Source organism: Hyposmocoma kahamanoa, unplaced genomic scaffold, assembly GCF_003589595.1.
Source record: "Hyposmocoma kahamanoa isolate Upper Pololo Valley unplaced genomic scaffold, ASM358959v1 220, whole genome shotgun sequence".
NCBI lineage: Eukaryota > Metazoa > Arthropoda > Insecta > Lepidoptera > Cosmopterigidae > Hyposmocoma > Hyposmocoma kahamanoa.
This window is the reverse complement of record NW_020653740.1, coordinates 3,737,223-3,755,037: the sequence shown is the minus strand read 5'-3', so window position 1 is coordinate 3,755,037 and position 17,815 is coordinate 3,737,223. Positions and strand designations below refer to the sequence as shown.

The 17,815-nt window shown below is 36.2% G+C and overlaps 1 protein-coding gene across 1 annotated transcript in view; it reads left to right on the top strand.

Moving 5' to 3' along the window:
- The first annotated feature begins 14,772 nt into the window (after positions 1–14,772).
- The window catches only part of LOC113228069 (cytochrome P450 9e2-like), a 19,346-nt gene continuing 16,303 nt past the window's right edge, over positions 14,773–17,815 (top strand). Inside the window, exons 1-2 of the mRNA XM_026461210.1 lie at positions 14,773–15,034; positions 15,720–15,871. Of these exons, the coding sequence (XP_026316995.1) occupies positions 14,773–15,034; positions 15,720–15,871 (414 nt within the window). The remainder of the gene's footprint in view (positions 15,035–15,719; positions 15,872–17,815) is intronic.

Below are 17,815 nucleotides of genomic sequence, written 5' to 3'. Positions count from 1 at the left end.
TATCAGTTTTCTCAGGCCATTTAAACCTTCTGTCATTAATTTTCTTAGCAAATTTTATATTAAGGCTGGCTAAAGACTCATTTACAACCTGGCCAGAACGGTGTACCACATTTTTCTGTGACACAAACTTCACCACCACCCAATCATCTTGATGGACATTATCTTCGTCGGCGTCAATGCAGTGATCGTATTCTTCGGATTCACTATTTTCTATTGCCTCATCTTCTATATTATACACATCTGACTCAGGTGACGGAGGCAAATTCTCTTCATCAGAGCTTGTTGCTTTGCGATTTTTTCTTTGACTTTTTGTTTTTGGTTTCGTCTACTTGTTTCTTAGCTGTATTATTGTACTATAGTAGCTGACTTATTCCTTTTCTTTTCCATAATTTCACGAATTTCTTTTATTTTTTTATTCTCTTTAGGTGCATAAATTAAAATTTTTCCTTTCTTTCTCTCCAAGCTTTTAGTTCTTAACGGTTTTACTCTTGGATGTGAACGGGTGATATCCGGGCTTACATATTTGGAAGTTAATGGCTTAGCAAACAACAAACACGTCGTTTTTAAACAGGTGACAGAATTTATTGCAGGCACAGGAGAATCATCACCAAGAGGACGAACAGAAGTAAGTGAAACAGCCATATCAGTGGATGTTAGCTGAAAGATAGGTACCTCATGAGCAGATCTTGTATTTACAGGAGAGTCAGCAGAGATAGCCAGTCAAGTCAAGTCCGAGGAAGATTGCTGAGCGAGAGGTTCGTCACTTGCCGTTCTTGTAAGGGTTTGAAGAGAAAGATGAAGAACTCCAACATCTCCTGAAATATCAAATCCTTTGTCAGCCTCTGGTAAATTAAAAGAATCCATTGAAGTCATATTCTGAATGACTATTTCTTCTGGCAAACTTAAATCAGTAATCAACTTCATTATCATTCAAACGAACAAATACCGACTCAGACTCCATTATTATATTATTTAGGTGTTTATTGAATATTGGCTATAGAGCAGGGGTTCCCAAACATATTTTGTCTACTACCCACTTTGAGAATAAATTATCTTTTAGTGCCTCCATTTTTTCACCTACTTAAAAACCACTATAACTTCAAATTAAATTGATTATTGTGAGCTATATTAGCGGAGATTAAACAGTCATTCTAAACGAGACTTTTACTATAGCCCGTAAGAGTTAACTTGAGATCTGAGCGCCGTTGTGTTCTACCTACTGCGCTCAGGTCTCAAGTTAACTCTTGCGGGCTACACCTGCCAATGAGAATGATTATTGAAACGCAACTTTATTGTATTCAGACACTGTATCTTTTATTCAAAATAAAACAAACATAATCGATTCTAATATAAAAACTAATGTGAAGGATGAATCTCAAGCTGTTTAATGAGTATGTTGATATCAGGTTCCAATTTATTCAAGAACAGCCGCGAGTCATCACGTTCGGTAACATGCAAACGATTTCTCTTTTTAGTAAGCAGCGTCGTCACAGCACTAAAACCACGTTCACACAAATATGACGATGGGAATGCTATCAAGAATCGTTGAACGATTGACCACAATCCAGGGTACAATTGGGGGTCGGTTTTTGTAGCCAAAATTCTTGGTAGCCATTTTTGAACTTGATTTTTATTTCCTCGTTCGTTGTCAGTTCTATAAGTTCTTCTTGCAGCTGAGGTGATATTGCTGTGTTGACATTTGAAAACGGATCCAACACCCAGTCTGGTATTTCCAAGTTCAAAATGTCTTGGTATCGTTATATAAAGTCAATGTGGAGGTTTTCCAAATGTTGGCAGTAGGCAAACAAGTCGTCGTTACTGCAGGATACTGATAAATTCGGAAAATTGTGAAACTCACGTCTGCCCATATTCTTGTTGTTTAGAAGCAGTTTGGCTGCGAAAGCAGCAACGACATTTTTTGTTTTAATTAAATTTAGTTCATCGCCTTGCAGTTGGAGGTTCATGTCGTTGAACAATTTATTATACAGGTCTGTCATGTAAGCTATATCATTCTTTGATGTAATGAGCTTGTTGCGCAAGTCTGTATTTTTACTTTCCAAAAACTCTATCACAGAGTCAAACAGGTTGTAAAATCGAGTCAGACAATTGCCTCTTGATAGCCAACGAACTTCAGTATGAAACAATAAACAGTTGAAATCTTCGTCATTAGTAACACAAAATAAATATTAAATAAATTCTATATTTATAGGTACCATTTTGTTTATTTACATCTCATAATTCCTCGCCTGATCCCTTTTTCACTTTTTCTCCAACTTTCAAATCCCGTTTCCAAATTACATTCTATGATATAAAACTTCCCCGTTTTAAAAACATGTCATTCAAAACACTATGTATGTGGCTAAAACTCTCACCGCGAACAGCCAAGAAAAATAAGAAAAAAAATACACAAAGCTGATGAAATAATTTATCATTCAAAGAGCTGTTACGGATTTTATTGAATGCTTTGATGTCATATTACAGTGATTGAAATAGTCGTTCACTTACGTTTCTAGCAACCAAATGTTGTTTATGAATAACGCAATGTACAGCAAGGACATCTGGTATTTTATTTTTTAATTTTTTAATTTAATGAAGCCTTTATAGCACCCTGTCATAGCTGGAGCGCCATCCGTAGCAACTGATATAATATTTTTCAAGGGAATTTATTTTATTTTATTCAATGAAAAAAGTTTCGATAGCATTCTTAAACTTATTTGATGAATGTGTTTAGACAGTACAAAAGCCAATTACAGAAACTCACTATGTACTTGGTATAACGGGCTAACTAATTAACTCACTATGTATACAAAATATGTGATATTATGATTACAACATTGGGTAGAAAATAAATTTAAATTGGTACAATAAAAACTGAGTTCATAACTAACTGTAAATTACTGATATAAATTGTCGTGTATAGGTCTGTGTAGGTGTACATATATGAATGTGTGTATATGTGATGGAGCGTGAGTGTCTGGTTCGCCTCCCCGTATTTCCTCAAAGAAAGTGCTAGGCAGGTAAAACTAACAAAGAAAAGAAACTATTCGCATCGTTAGTGCTTGCAACTCTGCTTACATGGCGCACGAAATTGACGCAAATAAAACTGTTTGAGAAAATAAGTTAAAGTAAAATGGTTCAATTATAATAATTGAGTTAAATTCAAATAAATTATATAAAGTTAACGTTGATTAATTAATAAAATAAGAAATATATTTTTTTTTTAATTTATTTATTTCTACCTCTGATGTTCCCAAGCAAAGCAGTTTTAAATGTAGTTCTAGACATAGAAAACAGGTCAATGTCAGAAAAATAACTTGTTGTATGTTTTAGGCAATCTCACAGTCATGTCGTTAGCCTCGTAGTTTGTCCGTACAAGCGGTACATGAAAAAGCTGCGAATGACGTGACCTTTTCTTAGGAGCTTTTAAGCTGATTATCTTATTAACTAGTTCTGTACAATCTAATTTTCCTGAATATATATCGTACAAAACAGCCATATCTTGCATACGACATCTAACGCTAAGTGTAGTGAGGCCATGTTTACTATACGACTTCCTGTAATCATTCATGTTATTAGTTCGAAAATTTAAATATTTTATGAATTCTATTTGCAGGCGTTCGATAGCGTGTTCATATCTAAAATATTGTGGTTTCCAAATAGTGCAGCAGTATTCAAGAATACTTCGGAATCTCTTTCTCATCACAAAACTTTTCCAATGTATTGAATATAGTTTCGCCTTTTGTACCGGTCTCCAAATCTAGCAAACTTCGTTCTTCACATATTTTCTCATCTTTAATAAACCTCACGTAAGACAGCAACAATGCTTCATTAGTTGAGATGATTGCACAATGATTCTTCAATGTTCTCAGCCATTTTATCAATTCGTCTTTGCACAGAATTATTACTCAATAAATTTTTCGGATAATATCTGCGGCCGGTTTATGAAGCACAGTAGTTGTTACTTCCTTTATTGCTGGCAAAATTAACTCTTCTCCAATGTTGTGTAGTTTGCCTTTTTGAGCAATTAACAAAGAGATATTGTACGAAGCTCGAAGTCCGTCGTCATTTTGCTTATCAGCCGCCGAAAAGAGTTTTGCTACACTTGGCTGAGTATTATGCTTCTTCTCTAGGTCTTGAAAATATGCTACATTCTTGTCTTTCTTATCTGGGTGCATTTCATTCAAATGATCTTGCAGTCTTGAATGCTTCTTTGCTTCATTCGAAAATGTTTTTAGACATAAAAGACACAAAGGCGACGATGGGTGTGTAGGATTTTCAATGAATCCGAATTAATATATTCCGCACAGTATTGCCGTCTCTTCTTTTTTACTTCCGACATTGTTTTGTTTTGAGAAATACGTAAGTAAGTGTTGAACTTAAGTACTGCTTATCTATTACGCGCGAAACCGCAAATGAAAATAAAATAAATATTACGTTGTTTACATAGGATTGCATAAGCAGCACGCACCGACAGGAATAAGACAAACATGCATAAACTCGTTTATCTCATTCGACGCTCAATCGTACTCAACAAGTAAGAACAAGTATTCTATGAACCAGCCGATTGATACAGGAATGCACAAATCGGGTTATTTAACAAAAACTTGTTAAAACATGATTGCCCGCGGTCTATTATCTAAGAAAATTACCTCTTTAGGAATACTAATAACTATTAAAGTGCGACACTGTGTCTGTTGCCTTTTTATTTGTTGTATAACAAACAAATAAAAAGGCCTTCGAAACGGAGCGACCGATTGACATGATTTTTATTTTATTTATTCAATAAAACAGGACAGATATATGAACTACACTGAAAGAAATATCGAACCGAGTTAGTTTGAGCAATCTCTTAATTAATATTGATGTTCACAAGTTGTAGTCGAGACTCGAGAGCTCAGTCGGTGTCTGTCTTCCTAAATGAAACTACAAATCTCTCCCTAAGCCTCTACACAACGCTCCCATTTTTTTTCTGAGTCTCTTACCCCGTCCCTTTAGTCCTGCAGCGCCCACAAAAGGGGGCGTTATCGCCCACTTTGGGAAAGGCTGGTCTAATTATACAATGTCAATTGACTACTATTAGTCGAGCGCCTTCGATTTGTGCAGAAAAATTGACACTTCTCCGAAATGAGACAAGTAGTCACGAGCGACTGCGAGTTGTCACAAGCCACGTCAAACGAGCTCTATACACGTTAGCGACGACGTTAGCGCTCGCCTTCACTCGGTCAGCTAGACGAGTGACACCGAACGATGGCAAGGCAAGGCAAGGCAAATAGGCTGTCTATACGTTGGTATTGGCCTTTACCCGGCAACGTTGGACTAACATGTTTTAACAATGTATTGCAGGCTTTAAAAAAATAGTCATTTTTAATAGTTAGAGTTGTCATTGGGAAAAATCAGGAACGAGTGGATAATTTTGTTTTCAGGAACTGAGAATAACTAGTCAATGAGTCTTGTTTAATCTAAATTGAACATAAAATTATTTACCAATAAACCTAATGATGGAATAGCATTGTGATGTAATCTAGTTACATTCAAAGTTATGTTAAAATTTGACTCTTCAAAATGAAGTGAATAAATGAAGATGGTCTTTGATTCAATGTATGATTTCCAACCATTCTATTTTCTTTTTGATTTGTAGGTAAACTTGAAAGTAAAAATAATAATAATAAAATAATAAAAACCTTGTAGTGAATTATTTTAATAACAGAATATCGATAATATGTACGCTTCCAAGAACAACACTATCTCAAAATAATCGTTAACAATCATCAAAATATACAAACAAAGGGGCAATCTGAAAAAACCAAAGCAAAATTTGGCAAGATTTATTAATAAACTACATAAATATGTCTAATTACATGAGATATTTGGGCTTTTGTGTGATTTATAGACAGAAAAATAACACGTGCCTGTACAATGTTACATTCGGTCGATCTTCGCTTTTTCAAATGCCACATCCCGTAATGCTGCAGCGACGAATTTTTATAAATACTTAATTGTTCTCAATGTCAATATTTTTGTCCATTTTATTACAATACATGCGAATAATTCAATAAAACACTTGGAAAAACATTTATTTTGATATTTGATGTACTTCCCTTTGACAACCGTATCATGTACCTCGTGTACTGCGAAATGGAAACAGTTGGCATTTAAGATGACGTTACGTATTTTCGATTCCCGTGTTTGACACAGACCAATGTAATGCTATCTCTTTTGGCCTAAGACGGCATGCAATAGTTAAACAAAGACACTAACATGTTTATGTTTTCGACGTCGAAATGCATCATATACATATAACGTTTGATTTATATAATGTTTATATATGTTACCATAACATGTCCTTTAGTTTCCATAGTCTAAGTTTTTTATACACTCATAATATTTGTATTAAATTTTAAACATTATTTAGAAGGGGTTTTTACAATAGTAGTGTTAATCACAAACTACTAATACAAGTGTTAATTCAATAAAAATTTCGTATTGTAAACAATAAAACGCGACGTCATTTCCGTCTATAGATTTTTTTCTTTCTTGGCTTTTCGGGGTTAGTGTTTCAGCTACTTGCAAAGTATATTTATTTCATTTAGTGTATTTTTTTACCTTTTATATTTATAAAAAAGCCGTGGTAGCCTAATGGTTTGACCTACTGCCTCTCAAGCAGAGGGTCGTGGTTTCGAATCCGGGCTCGCACTTCTGAGTTTCTCGGAATTTATGTGTGAAATTTAATATGAAATTTAGCATGAGCTTTTCGGTGAACAAAAACATCGTGATGAAACCTGCACGTTGAAGAAGGTTCACAGCCCTCGAGAAACGTGTGAAGTCCCAAACCAGCATTGGGCCAGCGCGACGGACTATGGCCTAAACCCTCGTCTGAAAGGAGACCTGTGGCTAGCAGAGGAACGTATAAATGGGTTGATGTTGATCATTTATAAACACTTTTTATTCTTATTAGTTTATCTGCGTTATCTATCATTCTTATTAATTTTTCGCCGCGGACGATAGTTTTCTGTAAAATGGTGGAATTTAATGCCTTTCTGAATATATTTTGTTGAAATATACCATTCCATTATAATATAAAAGTAACGGGACTTACTCGCGTAGTATTTTAGTCGGAAGCGGTCCGACTAGTTTCGACCATAATCGATGGTCTTCTTCAGGTGTTGAGTGCAACGTTCGCGACCGCGTCACGTCTAGCACTGCGCGCTGCGGCTCTGTGCGCGCGCGCCGATGACGCAGTCCGCAGTGGGGAACTCGGGAGGCTGATACGTTGCGTCAGCACGTCCTGGAATCTTCTTCGCTACTGCTGTCCGTAGGATTGTTGTCGGGAACAGTCCAGCACACAGAGCTCACCACATCGTTACCACTAACATCTGCAGCTGCATACCGAGCGCCATGAAGACACGGCTTCCAGGTCGACGGCAAGCTCCAGCCTCCGTCTTTATTAAAATTTCGTCGCCTACTTATTTCAATAGCCTCTCGGATTTTGCGGGGCACAAAATACTTCTCCCGCGCTAAAACCTTAGCTTTATCAAACCTAATGTAGTGACCAGTACCGGAGCTCAGAAAGTGGTCTGCCACCGCAGATCCATTGACATCTTAGTTCTTCATGGATCGGATATGCTCAGCTAGCCTAGTAGCCACGTTCCGTCTCGTTTCGCCGACGTAACACTTGCCACTCACCAATATCTCGTTATCCTTAGAGTATACAATCCTACGGTATAGAGCGCGCATATCGCACTAGTCGCCTAGTTCGCAGCGTAGGCAAGTAAACTATAGCTAATTATATTGATGAGTAGGTGACGTTTAGGGATTGGACCGCTACTGTTGCACGATATCGACATTGGTTCAATAATAATCTGTTAGTTAGATTATGGTTTGTAAAATAAAAGATCCAGTGCAGGATTTTTTTAATAAATCAAATAATAATTATCTATTATTAATATAATTTTTATTGACCGCTAAAAAGCGTAAGCTTATTATAAAGCTGTCTTTTAGTTTTCTTAATATTTAACTTTCGAACTAAATATTTCACGCGTATATCAATATATTTTTGAATCACAGCTCTTAGCAAATGTAGTAAATGATTGCTGCAAGGTTCTTGTTCAAATAAATGCGCGTGAAGCACATGAAATATATCTGTACCAATGAACAACTTCAGCGTTTTATTGACCATGCTTCGAGCATCACGATCTGCTTCATTTTTCGATTCTATATTACTTTTGACTATTTTTTCAGCGGCATTACATAAATGAATCACGTCCTCAGATGGATACATAAGACCTCCTCTGTCTTTAAATAATATAAACGAATTATAATGAGAAGGTGTCGTTGCTATTAAAGCAGATAAACAGTCAACGCACTCTATTTTACATAGTAAATATCTTGTTACATATCCAGCAATATAGGAGATGACGTGCTGTGAAATAATTGAGTAATCTACCGTTGTGGGTAAATTCACATCATCTTCAAAATTACTCATAAATTGTTCGTCAACAATAGCATCATCCTCTTGTGAACATGACCTGTGTCCTTTAGTAGTTAAATTTATGTGATTAACGGATGAAGAACAGGTTAACAGAGTAATTTGTTCCAAGGACGCACAGTTTCCGGAAAAGTTTTCTTTAAGCTCCATATGCACCAAAAGCTTTTTGTAGATAGCTTTGAATTGGGAGACCGACGGATTATTATTAAACCCACCATGGGATCGTATCACTGAAAAAAGGATCTCCAGATGGTCCTGGCTTATTTTGTACATAGCCAAGAAATTAATTTTTTTTTCTTGCTTAACCAGCCTTATGTACAACTCTTTCATGCTCTCAATGCACACACAAAGTCCGAGAAATCCAATTTTGTTTCGTGAATGTACAATCTGTCGATTTTCATTTGGGAACACTAATGTCTGTAGGTATGTTTTAGCATTTTCTAGAAATGTTATATATTTTGTCTCATTATTCTCATTGATGGGAGCTTTGAAGTCAATTCCCAGAAATTTCCGGGAATTGAAAATGTCAAAAACATTGTTTATCACATGAGTAAAATTTACCGTTGCAGCAGAGTTTGCAAAATTTAACAAATGCAGCCTTTTATCACAAAATTCAATAGCTTTTGCCACACTAGCGCTGAATAATTGTACTGCTAGTTTTACCTTCATTACTTGATTCTTAAAATGAAGATGTCTTGTTGTTAATTTGTTAGCTAAGTGAAAATTTTCATTTTCCTGCAAAGTGTTAAGCTCAACAAAATATTGCCATTTAATAAGTCCTCCATTGTTATCTTGAAAAACCTTTTTACTTTCTAAAGTATTTCTGACAAGTTTGACCATATGGCATGGATCAAGAAACACATAGATAGACTGTTCCGTCTCAGGGTGCGGAAAATAGGTTTTTAACTGTCCTAGATCAAATGAACAGCCGAGCTCGCGAGCCATAGCCATGTTTGCCGGACAACCATCGAATGTCATCGATACAACTTCTACGCCGACTTCGTGACAATTGGAAAGGCACATTCGAACTAAATTTGCTCTTTGATCTCCTGTAACGCCATCCACCAAAAAATATCCCACAGGGATTTTCCATCGTCCGTTTACCGCCACCAAAAGAAATACCAGGGCTTGTGTACACAATGCGGTTGTATCTCCGGGTACATCAATTCCTGCTCCAAAGTCCACAAAACCTTCAACTTTGTTGCCATCAAACTCTTTTAGCTTACGTATGGCCATTTCATCGGTAACTAAATTACATAAAATTTTATTTTCGGTCGCCTTTACTTTTTCGCGAAGAGCATTAAATGCTTCGGCAGTAAAACCTGGAGACGCATTGAGGCATTGGTACCATTTCCGGATTGTACTTGGGTGTGGGAGACATGTGTTAAATGTACTCCTTATGTACGAGTAGGCCTTCGGAGAATAAAAATGGAGTGTTAGCGCAAATGTGCGGAGCTCTGGTGAATATTTCTTGCCTTTATTCATCATTCTCTTAAGGAGAGCTGCTGCAGAAACTTCACACGATTCTAGAAGAGCAACTTGCTCTTGTGTAATGAATCTCTTTTCTTTTAATTCGTCTAATACTTGAGACATATTATTAATTTTTTTTTTCAAACGCTGGCGTGTTGCGTAAAGCGCATTGCATCGCATTCGGCGACGTTTAGCTACATCTTTTAATCGAATAATTTGTTTTTTCAATTTTTGTTTTCTTGGGGTATCGCCGACATTTGGGAGAAGTGGACATACGGCTGAAGGCACTTCATGATCAATATGCATATTGTTTGAAGTAGATGGTTCGTGCTCTGCAAACGGTACTTCGCCTGAATTTAATGACGCTGCTTCCGTCGAATTATTATCAGCAGGTGTTGATTGACCAAGAAAAAGGGATGGGACAGCCGTACTTATTAATTTGCGTAGTCCTTTTTTCGTTTCATAGATATTGGAATCATGAAAGTGTACTGAACAAACTTTATTCCATATGTTTGGCTTAAAACTTGTTCGTTTTAAAGCGACAATCCACTTGTTCATCAAATTTCGGTCCTTTGGAAAGCTGAAATATAAGAAAACTTGAAAATTTATTTTATTTATTTTTTATTTACTTCATTCTTCACCTACCAAAATTTTTCAAAATCAATTAAGTAATTTAGACGTTATATAGTAACAATTCATAATTTACTTTTACGCTATAATAAATAATAAGCGCATTAAAAATATTAAAAAGTGGATATATCGTAAAAATTACAACGCACACACATGTAAATTATTTTGAAGTAATAGATAATAAAAAAACAGCCGTATTTACATAAAAAAAGTTTTACAACGTTTAAACTAGTCAACTGTTTTGTCACTATTTTTCAAATTCATAATATCATTTCAAAGAAAGAGATAAAAATATAAATTATCGACTGCAGCATTGGTCGCGTCACATCACTACAATCTCGAGTGGGGAGTGCGGTGCGCGGGCGTACCTATGCGTGCTCGCCTCTCCCGCCTCCTTCACCCCCGTGCTTCGTAATTTGTTTTAATAAAATAAGTATTTTAATCGACTTACCGATGAAATGTGATACTGGATTTCAATTTTGTCTGTTTTCTAGTATCGTTTTTGCAAGATTCAACTGCACATTTGACCATTTTAATCCGTAAATAGCAAAAAATCTTTTGGGGAACGCACACTGATAGCACTTGACAACGACTGCGAGCGCTCGTGGCGGGAACGTCATTTTGTTCTCACTTGTGCCTATTGTTCCCACTTCTTTGCGCGCGCTCTATACCGTAGGATTGTATACTCTAAGTCGTTATCACTAACACGTACTCCTTCCAAGATCTACGGGTTGCCTAAAATCCACAAACCGGCAAGGCCCCTTCGTCCTATAGTGAGTCAAATAGATTCGCCAACATATAAGACTGCTCGTTTCCTGTCAGACGTACTACTTCCTTTCACGGGTAAAACATCAAGTTATGTGAGAGATTCTACACATTTTGTACAGTTGTTGGTGTATCGGAAACCAACGCACACGGATAGATACCTGAGAGCGGATTCACATCACCACCCGGCACATTTAGCCTAGCGCGGACGCTCATTAATAGAGCTTTGAAACTTTGCGACACGGATTACATAGATGCTGAGCTAAATAATAATAATAATAATAATAAGTTTATTTTTCTCATCACAATATACAAAATACATTGGCATAATATCCAAAATAAAATACATAAAACAATAAATTATACTGTGGGAGACTGGTGCCTAAACTAGACGTATGATCTGTATTTCAGGTCACCAGGACTCCACCCCTTGGAAGATACTTGTTATTTTGAAATATGTACTAGTACATTGACAATTGTAGTAACTAACTTATCTATATATTAAGGTTTTACAAAGGAACATAAAAGAATATAAAAAAAAAGCTGTTTATGCAGTGTTTGGTTAGTAAATGATTGTGTATTTGTAAATTTGGGTGTGTAAGTGTGCGTGTATGTAATTATATGTGTGTAAATGTGTATATATATATATATATAGTGTATGTAAGCATGTGGATGTATGTGTGTGTGCGATAACGAGAGTATAGTGATAAGATTGGAAGAGTGACTGATGTGTTAGCGTGGCAAATAGTTATGGACAAGTTTTCCCCGTAAAATAAAATGAAAAAGAAATAATAATAATAAAAGCTAAGATAATACAAATATTAAATTAAATTAATTACATATGAACTGATTATATCGGGGCAGCAAGTAAATGTTCCGTGTCGTCGTAGGTCAACTCCTGAAGCCAATTTCTTACTTTCATTTTGCACTTAATCTTAGTAAGATTGTAAATAGGAAGTGTCTTATTTAATTTATTGTAAGGAAATCGACCAAGGTAGCAAAAGAAACGTTTAGAGAACATTGTGTTGAGCCGGTCACAATAGTATTCCACGGGGTTAAATCGTCTTTTCCCAAGAGACAGCTTGGGGTTACACTGAACTAGTCCATGCTGTTTTAGGACCGTTTGCAATATGAACAGCTGACGTACAGTTAGGACTTTCGCTTCTTTGTATAGGAGAGAAGTGGAATATTGAAATGGGCGGAAAGAGGAAACCTTCAGAATAGCTCTCTGTGTTCTTTCTAGCTCCAAGATTGTGTGTTTTGAAGCACCACCCCAAGATGTTATACAGTAGGTAAGTAGGGATTGGGCGAGAGCAAAGTAAAGTACTTTTCTTAATTTTTCATCAGTCACAAATCTTAGGGTCCTAAATACGTAAATTAGTTTACGAAGTCTAGTGCTCAGGGAATTGATGTGTTCCTTGAAACTTAGGGTTTCCCGCCTTGTCGTGGTGGAGGAGCTCTAGTAGCCGTGGTCGATTTCATCCCACGGTGAAGCTAAGAGGAACCCACAGCCGATGGTGGTAGGTTGCCCCGAGGAGGAGGCCCGGGTCGTCTAATCAGCGGGACCACGCGGACGCGCACTGGGAGGAGGGATGCGGGGGGAGAGGCGTGTCGGTGTGTCGTTGCCACTCGTCCTATTCTCCGCGGCCGAACTTGGGCGGTTGGCCCGTGGTGGGCGCTCCAAGGGACTCTCTTCGGGAGAGTCCGCGCGGATGCGAGTTACGTGATGCGGCGGAGCCTGCCATCAGATCCGCCGCGGGGGCTGGGGGAGCAGCCACTGAACTTCACGGTTTAGTAGATGCTGTCCTGGCCCCCCATGGGACTCGGGGGAGTTCGTTGCGCAGCATAGAGGGGGGGAAGGCTCGTCTGGTGTTAGTCGAGCCTCACATTCGAAGTCGGGGGACCTCCCTTCTCGGGGAGGGGCTGCGCAGGGCGCGGCCATCCGCTGGTCCCCACCGCGCGGACGAATGGAATAGCGTACTCTTGGAAGACTTGGTTCCCAAAAAGTTTTCAAAAATATGCAGCAAACACTTTAAGGAAAGAGTGCTTTTCCTTTAGAGGCAATCAAAGAGTAAAGTTACGTTCTGGTTCTGTACCCACATTATTCAAGCCGGTATGTCTTACAATTAATGGATTTTTGTGTAGTAGGTACTACTCTCGTCAACAACAAATCAGCGATTTGTTGTTGTTAGAGTTCTGTTCTGTTCCGAAATACGATACTCATATAGGATTATTTATGTGTCCATCTGTCCGTCTCTGTCACAGCCAATTTACTCCAAACGTACTGGACTGATTATTTTGAAATTTGGTACACATATGCATTTGTGTGACCAAAACGTGTAACGTAAAGAAATTCATTCTCAATTTGAAGTCACTATTGGGAAGAAATGTTCTCAAGTATATGTGTACATTTTTTGTAATTTTGAAATATAAATATTTTTAAGTTGTTTAAGGAAACAGGCGAAAATTGATCATTCTCCCCTTTATCTTTGAAACTATTGAGCCTAAAGTTTTGAAAAAAATACAGAAATTGTCTTTAAATCTCTCACTATTGTGCGAATAAACCTATATTTGCTGTTGGAATTCATTGGAGAACATATTCTTCAACTACAATGTTAAGGTTGTACGGAAACCTCTCCGCGCGAGTTCAACTCGCACTTGGCTGGTTTTTTGGTTGGTTCTATTACTTATCTGCAAATTCACTGCTGTGATGCACTTCTATGTCACCTATCATACAATAATTATAATAGTTATATTTGTTTGTTGGTTGCGGTCGTCAGCTTGGTTCGTGGCCACCATACTATCGCGCCGTAACTGATCATGGGTCTTATCACCGTTTTGTAGAGCCATAGTGTTATCTTGCGTGAAAGTCCCCATTGTTTACCTACCATCCTATGGCACTGTTAGAAGGTGATAGTAGCTATCTTAACTTTGTATTGAATCATTAATTAATTAGTCAATTAACGACTCGGCGTTTTGCGATGAGACATTTTGGTGAATACGACGAGTCAACGCACCAAAACCGTCAATTTTCACTTGAAGTTGTCGGACATTTCTTTTACTAAAAAGTTTGAAAATATCGAAAAATTTGATACATTTATTATCGCAAAGGCAAAGGTTATAATTTTTGGGTGGACATAATATAGAGTGTATGATCTATGGTGGACATTCTCGTGTCGAGCATTACTGTGTCGTACATTACGTTGTTGGGCAATATAGGGACTATAGAAAGATAGACAGTGGGGTGAGTGGGGCATATAGTGTTCTGTGCTGTAATCACAGATGCTGTAGTTCACTAAGTAGTCTGTGGGGGTACACACGCATTGTCATTGAGTGCATGCGTGCTCGTAATTTTGTTTTTGCGCATTTTGCTATCGCTTTGTCCCAAGTGTTAAAAAAAAATAATTTGGAAGTTAAAAATAATGGGATACGAACATTACGGAGGGACTAAAAAAATATTGTCCTTCGTAGCAGAAGATTGGAAGTTGTTATTATTTTTGACAATATTGTTCGCCTTATATTTTTACTACACTAGTACATTTGATTTTTTCGAAAAGAAAGGGGTGCCTTATCTGAAGCCTACAATTTTTCTGGGTACTTTAGGGCCCAGATTGATTGGGAAGAGGTCTTTTCACGATTTTCAGTTGGACATTTATAAACACTTTCAAGGCAAACCTTATGGAGGTAAGTTATAAATTTGAAATTGACAAATTAGACACCTAAACCAACAAAGTCCTCAAGGTCTTTCTGCTTTGTATATTGCCTTGTCTTCAACTGTAAATAAAAGTGAAGTAAAATCATTTAAAAAGCGAATTGAAGTAAGTATCATATTTATACTTTCAGCCAAAAGACGTCCACTGCTGAATATTTGGTTACCCTATTAAAATTAAATAAAAATATCGATATAAAATTAAATTATTTATTAATTTTTTTAAATTGTGAAATTGACCTTAAAAACTATAGGTGTTAAAAAAAATTATAAACCTAATTTTCAGTAATTGGCATAAAAGTGCTTGATTCCTACACATTTTTGATGTGACCATATTCACATACACCTGTTAGTTCTACGTTTGTTACTTAAATTATATTTTAATTGCTTGGTCTCTTCCATAATTAAAAATATTAATAATTATAATTTTTCTGGCTAGTACGCTATCTAAGTGCCATTCCTTTAGAGAAGAAAAATATTAGTTCTTAATAAGTATAGGTATATAGATTTGAAAAAACTTACATTTCCTATTGTTACGTATTTGAGATAACAAATAAAAATTTAATTATATAATTATGTGTAATTTACAAACTTTCCTTTTGCAAGATATCTCAGTTAAGACTGTTTTGTTAATGATATAAACATATTACTTTCATCCAGGTATATTTGAAGGAAGGCGACCAAATCTATATGTGTTTAACCCTGACCTAATCAAAGCAGTGACAATTCGGGACTTTGACCATTTTGTGGACCGCAACTTTCTCAACCTGAATCAACCTCGATATTTAAGTAGATCACTCCTTCATCTGAAGGTATGTCTTAATGTTATCGTGACTCGGTGCTTAATCACTTTAGATACTTACTTTTGAGAAATAAGAATTTAAATTACCCTTATAATTAATTGTCAAAATGAACTGAGTTTGTATGAAATAATATGAATGACTCCCTTCCAGCATGTTACATATTCATTAACTCAAAACTCACTTATGGTATATTAAATTGGGGAAATTTTACCGCACTATGGTATCTCTTCATACTACAAAAGAAATGCATAAGAACATTGGCCAATATTAAACAAACTGATTCATGTGAACCCTACTTCAGTAAATACAAAATATTGACTAACCTCCATATGTATACATTCTTGAGTACCTACTGTAAATTCGTAAAAAAGCATATGTATCTATAGTAAATGACGAACTCCATAGTCAAGCGGCTTGAACACCAGATTTCCTGGTGACGCCATCTCTGAGGTCCCGGGTTCGATCCCCGGCCTGGTCAATGTAGAAACTAACTTGGGTCTGGGTGTTTGTGGTACCGTCGTTGTTTCCGATTAACTGGACAGGCGTGTAGCTTACCATCAGGCACACGACTTGTTCGTCCTGTCACTTGATGTTATAAAAAGAACTAACTTATCTATTTGTATGAAGAGCTTGAACAGTCATGATGAAGAACTCGCTATAGGGGTTTCTTTTTTTAAATATCTATATATATAAAATATATTGTGTGCTTCACGAAGTTGTGCTTGAAAGTTGTCAAAAATAGGCCTACCTCCTATTCGTAAGGCAGTCTCAGGCAGTCAAAAGATTTAAACGGCAGAACAGCGTGGGGAAATGTATAGTCGCAAAGCCCTCAGATATTTAGTAATAGAGCCTTACGACATGGCTTATTTAATTTTGTTTGTTAAATGCAATATTTTATTCTATATTGCAATTTTCAGTAGGAGGTACCTTACCTAATTGTTTGTGGTTTATGAGATTTTATTTGATATTTTGCATATCAAATAAAGCTTATTTAAATGCCTATTTTAGGAAGTACTTATCACAAAAAAATTCATTAAAGTAAAACATCGTAGGAAATAAAACTATTTTTTCGGTTCTGAATCGTGTTTATTTGTTTTATAAAAACAATCCACTGTTTCAGTTTGAGTTGTTAGTTTGAATTTAAAAAAAAGAATTAGATCCGAAAAAATATTTTCATTTCCTGTGTAACAATCGCGCAAACTTAAGAACTCGATATAAAACATCATCCTGCCTTAGAATAATCATCCTGCATACATTTATGTATTCTTTAATTTTTTAATAATTTTTTTACTCATTTGCTTCCCATTCTGACTATAATCGTAATTTGTGAGTCAGCGCTATTCACAGAATTTCGGTAGGTATTTACTTTCCTTTTGTGAGCCGGCGCTATTCACAGAATTTCGGTAGGTATTTATTTTCCTGTATAGCAAATACAAGTGGTGAAACCAACAAAAGACTCTTGGTTTACCTCTACTACACGTATTACACATGAATTACAATGTATAACCAATCTATCTACAGTCGTTATTGTAACCTGTCTTAACTAAAGTCCAATGACTAAACTTATTGAAGCATCAAATTTTCCTAATATTTACCATATTTTTACTAAAGGCTTCGCTCATAATAAAACACAATTTCGTGACCACTCCTTATCTTAATTTAATCCTATAAGAAATCCTTAATTTAGTTTTAATGAGTTAGTTGAAACCCAAAGAGTTGAAACCTCGTGTTTTTTTTAAATAAGGCTAATTCTGTTTTATAAAACTCACTGTCCCTATGATATAAACTTTCATCATCACAACTTAAAATTAAACGCGTTTACCCGCAAAATAAATACAACATTACATATGGAAAAATCTTTTCATTAGGTAAGACTCTATTTTCCTTTTAAAGTCTTTACTAACACTAGTTATTAGTCATTGAAAAGGAAATTATATTCTATGTAGTTTTTAA